Consider the following 12281-nt stretch of genomic DNA (forward strand, 5'->3'; position numbering starts at 1 on the left):
AATTTATATTAGAGACCTATCATGACTTTGGTAAATCTTATAAACCATTTCTAGGTTGTTGTTTCAACCTATACAATGTCGTTTTTAATTTGCATACTATGTTTGCCTCAATCTGTCCCGTATGTCCAGGTAATACCTCCATGTATATTTCTTCTTTAAGATCTCTACGTAAAAAAACATCTTTCACATAAAATTGTAGCATATTTATAAATCCTAAACTCTAAACCAATATAACTCTAATCATGTTCACTTTTGCAATTGGTGCAAAAGTCTCCAAGTAAGATACTCCATATGTTTGAGTGAATCCTTTTACCTCCAACCTTGTCATGTACCTCTCAATGTTTTCATTAGTCTTGTATTTTAAAATATAAATCCACTTTGGAGTTTAGAGCTCTTTTTATGATTTTGTCCTTAAAAGACACATCAGATGGTTAAGGGATTAAGGTGCATTTAAACTGCTTTTGACATCGACTCGTAAGTAATGTGTGACTAGTTAGTATATCAAAACAAGTCCCCAGTTGAGGACTAGGAGAGTTTTCGTCCTCATAGACAATTCTCTGGTCCTAAATCCATTGAGATAACATCATGAAAATCAATCACCATATTTAAAGTATTGTCTGCTTTGAAGCCTGGAGTTTTTGTCATGGTTTTGTTCTTAAAAGACCACTTCAAAGTGTTGAAAGAAGAAATAACATTTAAATTTTCATTGGCCTCACTCCTAAATGATGTAAAACTATTAAGTATACTACAACACCAAATAAAAAAATATATAATATCAAACTTAAACAAAATAATATATTGAAAGAAACTATTCCTTTAAAAATTACGAAATAGAAATAAATCACAGGTATCACTTTTTTTAAAGTAAAAGACAAAATATGTTCTTCTTCCTTGATCCAAGTCAGCTATTTAAACTTTTGTCTGTACCTGGCTGCTTGGATGCATTGACTTTATCATTCGTCCTTTACCACGTTTATGTACTGTTGCTTCTTGGATAACATTCTTGAATCGAACAAGTAGGTAACTAGTGATCATTACTTAACTTTGTTACCTTATACTTTAATGAAATACCAAATATTTTATCAACTTTAATAATATCGAAACTATATATCCGATTTGAATTTTTATCCTTCACTTCTTGTGGCTGTAACAATTGACATATATACGGAGGCCCTCCATTAACTCAGCTATATTTTGATTTCATCTCCATGATATAAAACATCACCTTTACTTTTTAAAAGAAAAAAAATTCCATTAGACTGTGTTGGAATATATTAGAAAGTTAATTTTATGAACCAGAAATAAAATAGTACTGGTCAGACCAATGTTAGAATTTAATAAACTTTAAGAAATAAAAAAGTTTGGTTAGAATGCGCTAAACCGACGTTAAAAAGTTAATTCTAGAATTTAAAATAAAAAATAGCATCGGTCTAGTTGAAGCTAGCATTTATTAACTTAAAAAAATTAATACTAAGAAGTTATTTTTTGAATTAAAATATAAAATTAACAAGTACTTGAATGTTAGTATTTAATAATTATATAAAAAAAATTATTTGAGTTGCCTCGATCAATACTAAGAAGTTAATTTTTGAATTTAAAGTAAAAAATAGTGTTGTTGAAGCCTAACATTTAATAAATTTTAAAAAATAAAAAATCAGTTAAAAAATAAAAAATAAAAATATTTACGAACAACAGTTTGACCAACACTACGTTAAGTTAATTAATTATTTTTTTCAGCTTAAAATGGATTTTAGAATGAGAGAAGTGAATGGTAGTAGCTTTGATTTCCCTAATTGACACAAACACTATTTACTTTAGTTGTTTGCCTACTCAAAAGCCGATGCTAATCATCATTATTAGCGTTGACTTTTCTCTTTTTACATAAAATTTTTAGAGATACCGCTTATATTTTTTTATATCAAACTTATTTATTATATATTTTCCCTTTAAAATTATATCTCTCAAAATTATTAATTATGATTGAGTACATTATCATTTATTGGAATAACCTAAATTTATTGAAATAACCTAAATTTGTTTCATGTTTATTAAAAAACTTGCTCTAAAACATAGTTTACTAGGATCAATTACATAGTTTCCTTCTCCATTATTATTTTATATTATTTCTTATTTTCATATAGAATAATGATACTTTAACAATATTTTAACATTATCTACGTGTTATTATGTGATTGGTCCATCTTGTCAAAGTGTCAGGCCTCAGGAAAAAAAAAAAAAAAAAAAAAAAAAAACGTGGCAGCCTGAGAGCGCGCCACCTCAGCGACGCTCGTGGAGACAGCAAGCGTCCGACATCCGCTAACGAACGTCAACCGTGCGCGTGAATTTAGTCAAAACGTAGTGTGAACGTGTGCTGGCAGTGTGAACATGCGCTGGCAGTGTGAACGTGCGCTGGCGAGGTGGAAAAACGGACGAGACTCTGATAAATCCTCCACCCTCCACACGCTCCACCATTTTCCGTTTCTGAATTCTCTCTTGCTTCTCTCTACGCTCTCTGCACCCTCTCTCTAAGACACACCATCGTTTAATCCCCTCCAATTCTGGGTTCCGGCAGTGTGGAAGGACGCTCGACATCCAGGGCTTCCAGAGAAGAGCGTTCGGCTAGTGAAACTGGTAAGCCTTCCTTTCTCTCTAGCGTTCGTTTTCCTCGTACGCAAACTCAATTCTGAGTTGTGCGTTCGTCCTTTATTAGTGTAGCGTAATTCTGATTTGGTGTCAGGGCTCGTTCATTGTAGTTTGGTTAACGAGCGTTTACGAGCGTGGGAAAGGGAAACGTAGAGGAGAAATTGTGTGCGTCTGTGAACGTCCGTCATTTCCAGGTAAGGGAAGCTTATTTGATTTAATTCATGTTGTGTGCCTAATATGAACGTTCGTTAATTTACTGCATGAAATTAATGCATGATGCATGATACGTATGAAATTGTATGAACGAACGTTATTTGCTGGATGAGTATGATGCGTGAGGTTACTGTGTTTGAAAATATATGAACGATCGTTAATTTTTGGGTGAAGTGAGATATATGAATTTGCATGAACGTTCGTTATTTTGATTGTATGAGGTTGCTATGCTTGAATTATGTGAACGTTCGTCTTTATGGAATAAGAATGATATATGAAATTTGAGATTTTGGAATGATATGAACGAATGAGATGAGATGATTTTCTGAGAAATGAATCTTCCATGAACAAGTTGTACGTTCGTTCTGGACGGTCATCAACCGTTCGGTTTTCCTGTAAGTAACAGTGAAATGTTGATTCTCTCATTTAAATAGTAATCTAGTGGAGGACGAGCGTCCTCGTGTCAAAATACTCTGATTGAGCGTTCGTCCTTTTTGGGTGCTCGGTTTTTATGATGAGCGCTCGTCCTAATTGGTGTTCGGTCTGATACCGAACGTTCGCTCAAGATGGTGTTCGGTCTTATACCGAACGCTCGCTTTAATTGGTGCTCACCTTGAGCGTTCGTCCAAAACGGCGCTCGGTTTTGAACTGAGCGTTCCTCCAGAAGTGCTCCGAACTGAGCGTTCGTCCAAAATCTCCGAATTGAGCGTTCGTCCTAATAATCTCGATTTCTGAATTTAGCGTTCGTCCTTAAGGGTGTTCGGTTTTTAGACTGAACGCTCGTCCTAAACATGGGCTCGGTCTTAGATTGAGCGCTCGCTAAAATCGGTCGCGTTCGTTTTCTGATTCTTAACGAGCGTCCTTTTGGTCCAGTAAGCATGGTTCGACCTCGTTCTCTCTGAAATTCTGCCGTTCGTACTCTGATTCGAACGAGCGTCCTTTAGTCTCGTTTCCAGCGTTCGTCCTTGGTCTTATTGGGGACAGAACGTTCGTTTTTTTTTGGCTTCTTTATGAATGATGAAAATGATTATGGAATGATGAATAGTGAATGATGTACAGTATATGAGATGAAATGAAAGCATGAATATTGAACGAGCGTTCCAGGAAGGAACGACTCAGATGAAAGTTGAAATTCGTAAAGTATGACTGTGGGAAGTTAATGCTGGCTGTTCAATCCTGATATTCCGTGAGTGATCGTCCTCAAGTAGAGGCGCACGTCATGCGTGGGAATGGCAGGAGGTCGTCGTCCTTAGAGGTACTTTGGACGGACGTACTAACCTCGGGTGGCAGCTGATGAGAATGCCAGTTACCACACCACCCGGGTGCATGAACGCCTGTAACTACGCAGAATTCATACAGTCCGGACAGTCAGTCGTGTCGAGTTTTATTTTGTGCATGCGTTATAATGCCTTGATGTGTGATGAATTATGTAATGAATTGTATGACTGATGCATGAGTTAAATTAAGTAAGCTTACCCTTTCGTTTCCTTGTGTTGTCTATTGTCCTTGTACGTCCGTCTTGTCATTGCAATGATCATCCGTGTGGATGTGAGCAGAGGGAGACGAGCGTTTGGAAGAGGCGCTGAATGAAGAGAACCTGGTTGATGTCGAAGTGAAGACCGAGCAGTGAGGCGCTCGGCCAGTTATGTAGCCTGTATTAGAGTGGTCGTTCGACCATCTTGTCTTGTTATTTTATTCTGATAGACCGTTCGGTATTTGTGCCATGTAAACGTTCGGTCAAGTTTCGTGTACGTTCGGCTTTTTAATTTGTAACTCTGAAGACGTGCGGCTTTGCGCGTCCGTGTTGTTATTACTGTAATACTGTACTCAAGGACGTTCGTCCTTGAGCGTTGTTTTGTTTTAGTTGGAAAACTGTACTGAAATATTATTAAATGTGATTTTCTGATTTTATGGTTTATGCTGTATTTTTGGGATGTCACATTAGTGGTATCAGAGCAGTTTTGTTCTTTTAAGGACACTGTAGGTTATGAGTACACTGTGTTTTTGCTGTGTGCTTAAATTGCGTTTAATGAGTTATTTTCGACTCTTTGAACAGGACTAACGTTCGTTCTTTTCTTCGTTCCAAAGAGTCAATGGCACCTAGACTTCCTCCTCCTCCACCACAGACCAATGAACATGATGTGCCCAACAACACCAGATTGCTGGAATCGGTGATCGAAAGGCTACAAGAGCAGAATGCTGTTCTGATGCAGCAAAACGCGACTAACTCACAAAATCTCGAAGCTGCTCGCGCTAATTCTGAAATGACTCAGAGGCAGCTGATGGAGATTCTGGCAGCTACTAGGGGTACGCCAGGAGCATCTGCTTCAAACACTACTCATCAGGCTGAGTGGAGTTTGGAAAATTTCTTGCAGCATCGTCCTGCAAAGTTTGATGGGAAATGCCTTCCTGACGAAGCTGATCAGTGGATAAGGGACATGGAGCAGATCTACAATGCCAAGCGATGTCCAGAAGACAACAGGTTAGCGTATACTGAGTATCTGCTGACTGGGGAGGCAAGTCACTGGTGGACAAGCGTTAAGATGATACTAACAGAAGCTGAAAGCCTTATTTCCTGGGAAGTGTTCAAGGAAAAATTTTATGAGGAGTATTTCCCGGACAGTGTCCGTTTCGGCAAAGAAGTGGAGTTTCTCCAGTTGGTGCAGGGCAATATGTCTGTTTCTGAGTACACTAACAGGTTCAAGCACTTGGTCCGTTTCAATACCATGGCTACCAGTGAAGTGTGGCAGTGCCGGAAGTTCGAAAATGGGCTGAGAAGTGATCTGAAGGTACTAATCTCCAGCCTTTGCATTAAGTCTTTTCCTGCCATGATTGAGAGAGCAAAAGTGTTAGAGAAAAATGTGGCTGAAGCAGAACGACTGAAGAAACAGCAACAACCAACTAGAGGGCCAATCATGTCCAGGCCTAATCTGAATCGGAACAGGTTGCCATATGCTCGCCCAGCACAACCATCTAATTCCCAGGCTATGGTTGTTGGCGGACAGTCTGGACAGCACGGATCAGTCAAGTGTTTCCAATGCGGAGGACCACACTACCGGTCGTCTTGCCCTCAGTTATTGGGAGTAAAGTTCTGCACTCGTTGTGGAAGAAATGGTCATATAGAACGTGAGTGTAGAATGGGCGGACGAGCGGCAATGAGGCCGCCAAATGCCGGGAGGATGCAACAGGATCGGGGTGGACGAGCACAAGCTGTTGGTCGAGTGTATGCGATCACGGGCGCCGAAGCTGCCAGCTCAGGTACGCTCATCACCAGTACTTGTTTGCTGTTTGGAATGCCTGTTTGTGTATTGTATGATTCGGGGGCAACGCACTCCTTCATTTCGAAGGCGTGTGTTGAGAAATTGGGATTAGCCGAACGCGAGATGCAGTTCGACTTGGTAGTATCAACCCCAGCGGCTGGTGAGGTTAGGACGTCTACTGTATGTGTTAAGTGTCCTATAGAGGTTGAGGGGCGAAATTACAAAGTGAATCTCATCTGTCTACCCTTGAAAGATTTAGAAGTAATCTTAGGAATGGATTGGCTGGCTGCCAATCGCATTCTCATAGATTGTGGTGCAAAGGAATTGGTGTTTCCAGACGAGTATGAAGTGGATCTATCTGTGACGCTCGGTCAATTGAAAGAAGACATCGGGGATGGTGCCAGTTGTTTTCTGATCATGACGCATTCAGACGAACGAATTGAAGATTTGAATCATGAGCGACCGTCTAGTAAATCGAATGGAGGACGATCAGTCGTGGATGAATTCCCTGATGTATTTCCTGATGAAGTGCCTGGATTACCTCCTCCACGCGAGGTGGAATTTACTATCGACTTAGTGTCGAATGCTGGACCTATCTCTATTGCACCTTATCGGATGTCGCCAGCAGAGTTAGCTGAACTCAAGGAACAGATTGAAGAGTTAATGGATAAGCAGTTTATCAGACCTAGCGCATCACCTTGGGGAGCGCCGGTACTCTTAGTGAAGAAGAAGGATGGTAGCTCTCGTCTCTGCATTGATTATAGGCAGTTAAACAAACTGACTATCAAGAACAAGTACCCTTTGCCTCGGATAGACGACCTGCTAGATCAATTATATGGCGCGGTCATATTTTCAAAGATTGATTTACGGTCGGGATATCATCAGATTCGGGTGAAGGAAGAAGACATCCAGAAGACAGCCTTCCGATCTCGATACGGACACTACGAGTATGTAGTAATGCCGTTCGGTGTAACAAACGCCCCAGCAATATTTATGGACTACATGAATCGTATCTTCAGACCGTATCTAGACAAGTTCGTAGTCGTCTTCATTGATGACATTCTTGTCTACTCCAAAAGCTATGAAGAGCATGAGGATCACTTGAGGATCGTTCTAGGCGTGCTAAGAGAAAAGGAGTTATATGCCAAATCCTCTAAATGTGAATTCTGGATGAAGGAAGTACCATTCTTGGGACATGTGGTTTCAGCTGAAGGAATCTCAGTAGATCCGGCTAAAGTAAGAGCAGTACTGGAATGGGAGAGTCCACGCTCAGTTACCGAGGTTCGTAGTTTTGTGGGACTCGCGGGATACTATAGACGGTTCATTGAAGGATTTTCCAAAATAGTAGCTCCGCTTACTCAGCTGACCAGAAAGGATCAACCGTTCGCTTGGACCGATCGGTGTGAAAGAAGTTTCCAGAAATTGAAGAATAAGTTAACAAGCGCCCCAGTACTGGTCATACCTGACACGGCTAAACCCTTCGTGGTATATTGTGACGCGTCTCATCAGGGTTTAGGCTGTGTACTCATGCAAGAAAAGAGGGTGGTTGCTTACGCTTCTCGGCAACTGAAGGTTCACGAGAAGAACTACCCAACTCACGACCTGGAATTAGCAGCGGTCGTCTTTGCTTTGAAGATTTGGAGGCACTACTTGTATGGATCAACTTTCCAAGTGTTCAGTGATCATAAGAGTCTCAAGTACCTTTTTGATCAAAAGGAGTTGAATATGAGACAGAGACGTTGGCTGGAGTTCTTGAAGGACTATGACTTTGAACTACTTTACCATCCGGGAAAAGCAAATGTTGTAGCAGACGCTTTAAGCAGAAAGGTAGTTCACGTCTCCTCCATGATGGTCCGAGAGTTAAGTTTGGTAGAGAGCTTTAGAGATCTAAGGTTACAGTTCGACTTGGAACCGAATGTTATTAAATGCTGTACTCTTAGAATCTCCAGTGACGTATTTGACCGGATCAGAATGAAGCAGCGAGAAGACGAAGAGTTGGTGAAGATCTTGAACGCACTCGGTACAGATCAGGCCAAGGAGTTCAACACGGGAACAGACGGTTGTCTACGATACATGGGTAGGACGTGCATTCCGAATGATGGTGAGTTGAAAAGGATGATTCTTGAGGAAGGACACCACAGTCGTCTTAGCATACACCCTGGTATGACTAAGATGTATCAAGACCTCAGGAAATCTTTCTGGTGGCCGGGAATGAAGAGTGATGTCGCACGTTTTGTGGCATCGTGTTTAACGTGTCAACGAGCCAAGGCTGAACATCAGAGGCCAGGTGGTCTACTTCAGCAGTTAGAGATTCCGGAATGGAAGTGGGACGGCATTGCGATGGACTTCGTGACCCACTTACCTCGAACTGTCAGGAATCATGATTCCGTGTGGGTAATTGTGGATCGACTAACGAAGAGTGCTCATTTCTTAGCCGTCAATCTGAAGATGTCCATGACGAACCTGGCTAAGCTTTACATCAAGGAAATTGTTCGTCTACATGGAGTTCCGTCTAGCATTGTTTCAGACCGAGACACAAGGTTTACCTCTCGATTCTGGCAATCATTACAAAGTGAGCTCGGTAGCAAACTCCATATGAGTTCGGCTTATCATCCCCAGACGGACGGTCAGTCCGAGAGGACCATCCAGACGCTTGAAGACTTATTGAGGACGTGTGTTCTAGATCACATGGGCGTTTGGGATGAAGTCTTACCTTTGGTAGAGTTCACCTACAACAATAGTTTTCAAGCCAGCATTGGAATGGCTCCCTTTGAAGCTCTGTATGGGAGAAAGTGTCGAACGCCATTGTGTTGGTTTCAGGAAGGAGAAAAGGTCTTAACTGGACCAGAGCTCATTCAGCAGACGACTGAGAAGGTGAAATTGATCCAAGAGAGGCTGAAGGCATCTCGGAGCAGACAGAAGTCATACGCTGACAAAAGAAGAAGGCCATTGGAGTTCGATGCTGGAGATCACGTCTTCCTTAGACTACATCCAACTACTGGGGTGGGGAGAGCCATTCGACCCAAGAAGTTGTCTCCCAAGTTCATCGGACCCTATCAGATCTTGAGGAAGATCGGACCAGTCGCATACGAGTTATCTTTGCCGCCTCAGTTATCAAACTTGCATCCAGTCTTCCACGTTTCACAACTTCGGAAGTACGTATCCGACCCTTCTCACATATTAGAGTTAGAAGATATTCGTCTTCGTCAAGATCGTACGTTGGAGATGCAGCCGGTACGCATTGAAGATAGCAACACCAAATACTACAAGAGGAAACCAGTCAGATTGGTGAAGGTCGTCTGGGATGAAAAGACGGGCGACTCTACATGGGAAGTGGAAGATGCCATGAAGGATTTGTATCCCCATCTGTTTGAGAGTACGTCTTAATTTTCGAGGACGAAAATTTTTGTAGTTGGGGGGAATGTCAGGCCTCAGGAAAAAAAAAAAAAAAAAAAAAAAAAAAAAAACGTGGCAGCCTGAGAGCGCGCCACCTCAGCGACGCTCGTGGAGACAGCAAGCGTCCGACATCCGCTAACGAACGTCAACCGTGCGCGTGAATTTAGTCAAAACGTAGTGTGAACGTGTGCTGGCAGTGTGAACATGCGCTGGCAGTGTGAACGTGCGCTGGCGAGGTGGAAAAACGGACGAGACTCTGATAAATCCTCCACCCTCCACACGCTCCACCATTTTCCGTTTCTGAATTCTCTCTTGCTTCTCTCTACGCTCTCTGCACCCTCTCTCTAAGACACACCATCGTTTAATCCCCTCCAATTCTGGGTTCCGGCAGTGTGGAAGGACGCTCGACATCCAGGGCTTCCAGAGAAGAGCGTTCGGCTAGTGAAACTGGTAAGCCTTCCTTTCTCTCTAGCGTTCGTTTTCCTCGTACGCAAACTCAATTCTGAGTTGTGCGTTCGTCCTTTATTAGTGTAGCGTAATTCTGATTTGGTGTCAGGGCTCGTTCATTGTAGTTTGGTTAACGAGCGTTTACGAGCGTGGGAAAGGGAAACGTAGAGGAGAAATTGTGTGCGTCTGTGAACGTCCGTCATTTCCAGGTAAGGGAAGCTTATTTGATTTAATTCATGTTGTGTGCCTAATATGAACGTTCGTTAATTTACTGCATGAAATTAATGCATGATGCATGATACGTATGAAATTGTATGAACGAACGTTATTTGCTGGATGAGTATGATGCGTGAGGTTACTGTGTTTGAAAATATATGAACGATCGTTAATTTTTGGGTGAAGTGAGATATATGAATTTGCATGAACGTTCGTTATTTTGATTGTATGAGGTTGCTATGCTTGAATTATGTGAACGTTCGTCTTTATGGAATAAGAATGATATATGAAATTTGAGATTTTGGAATGATATGAACGAATGAGATGAGATGATTTTCTGAGAAATGAATCTTCCATGAACAAGTTGTACGTTCGTTCTGGACGGTCATCAACCGTTCGGTTTTCCTGTAAGTAACAGTGAAATGTTGATTCTCTCATTTAAATAGTAATCTAGTGGAGGACGAGCGTCCTCGTGTCAAAATACTCTGATTGAGCGTTCGTCCTTTTTGGGTGCTCGGTTTTTATGATGAGCGCTCGTCCTAATTGGTGTTCGGTCTGATACCGAACGTTCGCTCAAGATGGTGTTCGGTCTTATACCGAACGCTCGCTTTAATTGGTGCTCACCTTGAGCGTTCGTCCAAAACGGCGCTCGGTTTTGAACTGAGCGTTCCTCCAGAAGTGCTCCGAACTGAGCGTTCGTCCAAAATCTCCGAATTGAGCGTTCGTCCTAATAATCTCGATTTCTGAATTTAGCGTTCGTCCTTAAGGGTGTTCGGTTTTTAGACTGAACGCTCGTCCTAAACATGGGCTCGGTCTTAGATTGAGCGCTCGCTAAAATCGGTCGCGTTCGTTTTCTGATTCTTAACGAGCGTCCTTTTGGTCCAGTAAGCATGGTTCGACCTCGTTCTCTCTGAAATTCTGCCGTTCGTACTCTGATTCGAACGAGCGTCCTTTAGTCTCGTTTCCAGCGTTCGTCCTTGGTCTTATTGGGGACAGAACGTTCGTTTTTTTTTGGCTTCTTTATGAATGATGAAAATGATTATGGAATGATGAATAGTGAATGATGTACAGTATATGAGATGAAATGAAAGCATGAATATTGAACGAGCGTTCCAGGAAGGAACGACTCAGATGAAAGTTGAAATTCGTAAAGTATGACTGTGGGAAGTTAATGCTGGCTGTTCAATCCTGATATTCCGTGAGTGATCGTCCTCAAGTAGAGGCGCACGTCATGCGTGGGAATGGCAGGAGGTCGTCGTCCTTAGAGGTACTTTGGACGGACGTACTAACCTCGGGTGGCAGCTGATGAGAATGCCAGTTACCACACCACCCGGGTGCATGAACGCCTGTAACTACGCAGAATTCATACAGTCCGGACAGTCAGTCGTGTCGAGTTTTATTTTGTGCATGCGTTATAATGCCTTGATGTGTGATGAATTATGTAATGAATTGTATGACTGATGCATGAGTTAAATTAAGTAAGCTTACCCTTTCGTTTCCTTGTGTTGTCTATTGTCCTTGTACGTCCGTCTTGTCATTGCAATGATCATCCGTGTGGATGTGAGCAGAGGGAGACGAGCGTTTGGAAGAGGCGCTGAATGAAGAGAACCTGGTTGATGTCGAAGTGAAGACCGAGCAGTGAGGCGCTCGGCCAGTTATGTAGCCTGTATTAGAGTGGTCGTTCGACCATCTTGTCTTGTTATTTTATTCTGATAGACCGTTCGGTATTTGTGCCATGTAAACCGTTCGGTCAAGTTTCGTGTACGTTCGGCTTTTTAATTTGTAACTCTGAAGACGTGCGGCTTTGCGCGTCCGTGTTGTTATTACTGTAATACTGTACTCAAGGACGTTCGTCCTTGAGCGTTGTTTTGTTTTAGTTGAAAAACTGTACTGAAATATTATTAAATGTGATTTTCTGATTTTATGGTTTATGCTGTATTTTTGGGATGTCACACAAAGTATCATTATCCTTCCATATTCTATCAAAATATATTCTTTAAACTAAATAAGGAATATAATTCTTATTTTGTCTACAATATTATCATTCACATTAATATCCATATTCATATTTTCATCTCAATAAATGACTAATGCACTATTTGAGAA

The 12281-nt window shown here is 41.6% G+C and overlaps 1 protein-coding gene across 1 annotated transcript; it reads left to right on the forward strand.

The window, feature by feature from the left end:
* The first annotated feature begins 4949 nt into the window (after positions 1-4949).
* On the forward strand, positions 4950-11904 carry LOC148196389 (uncharacterized). Its single transcript, XM_088095428.1, has 2 exons — positions 4950-6114; positions 11744-11904. The coding sequence occupies exons 1-2, from the start codon at positions 4950-4952 to the stop codon at positions 11815-11817; spliced, it is 1239 nt and encodes a 412-aa protein (XP_087951554.1). The 3' UTR covers positions 11818-11904.
* Positions 11905-12281: the final 377 nt, after the last annotated feature.

The sequence above is a fragment of the Vigna umbellata genome, chromosome 7 (genome assembly GCF_029865625.1).
Source record: "Vigna umbellata cultivar VRB3 chromosome 7, Vumbellata_1.0, whole genome shotgun sequence".
Taxonomy (NCBI): Eukaryota; Viridiplantae; Streptophyta; class Magnoliopsida; order Fabales; family Fabaceae; genus Vigna; species Vigna umbellata.

Bases quoted from the DNA above. Each gene is read 5' to 3' on its own strand.
- LOC148196389 (XM_088095428.1), top strand. From the start codon at position 4,950: ATGGCACCTAGACTTCCTCCTCCTCCACCACAGACCAATGAACATGAT. The intron at 6,115-11,743 runs GTACGCTCATCA...GGATGTGAGCAG, and splicing joins CGCCGAAGCTGCCAGCTCAG to AGGGAGACGAGCGTTTGGAA.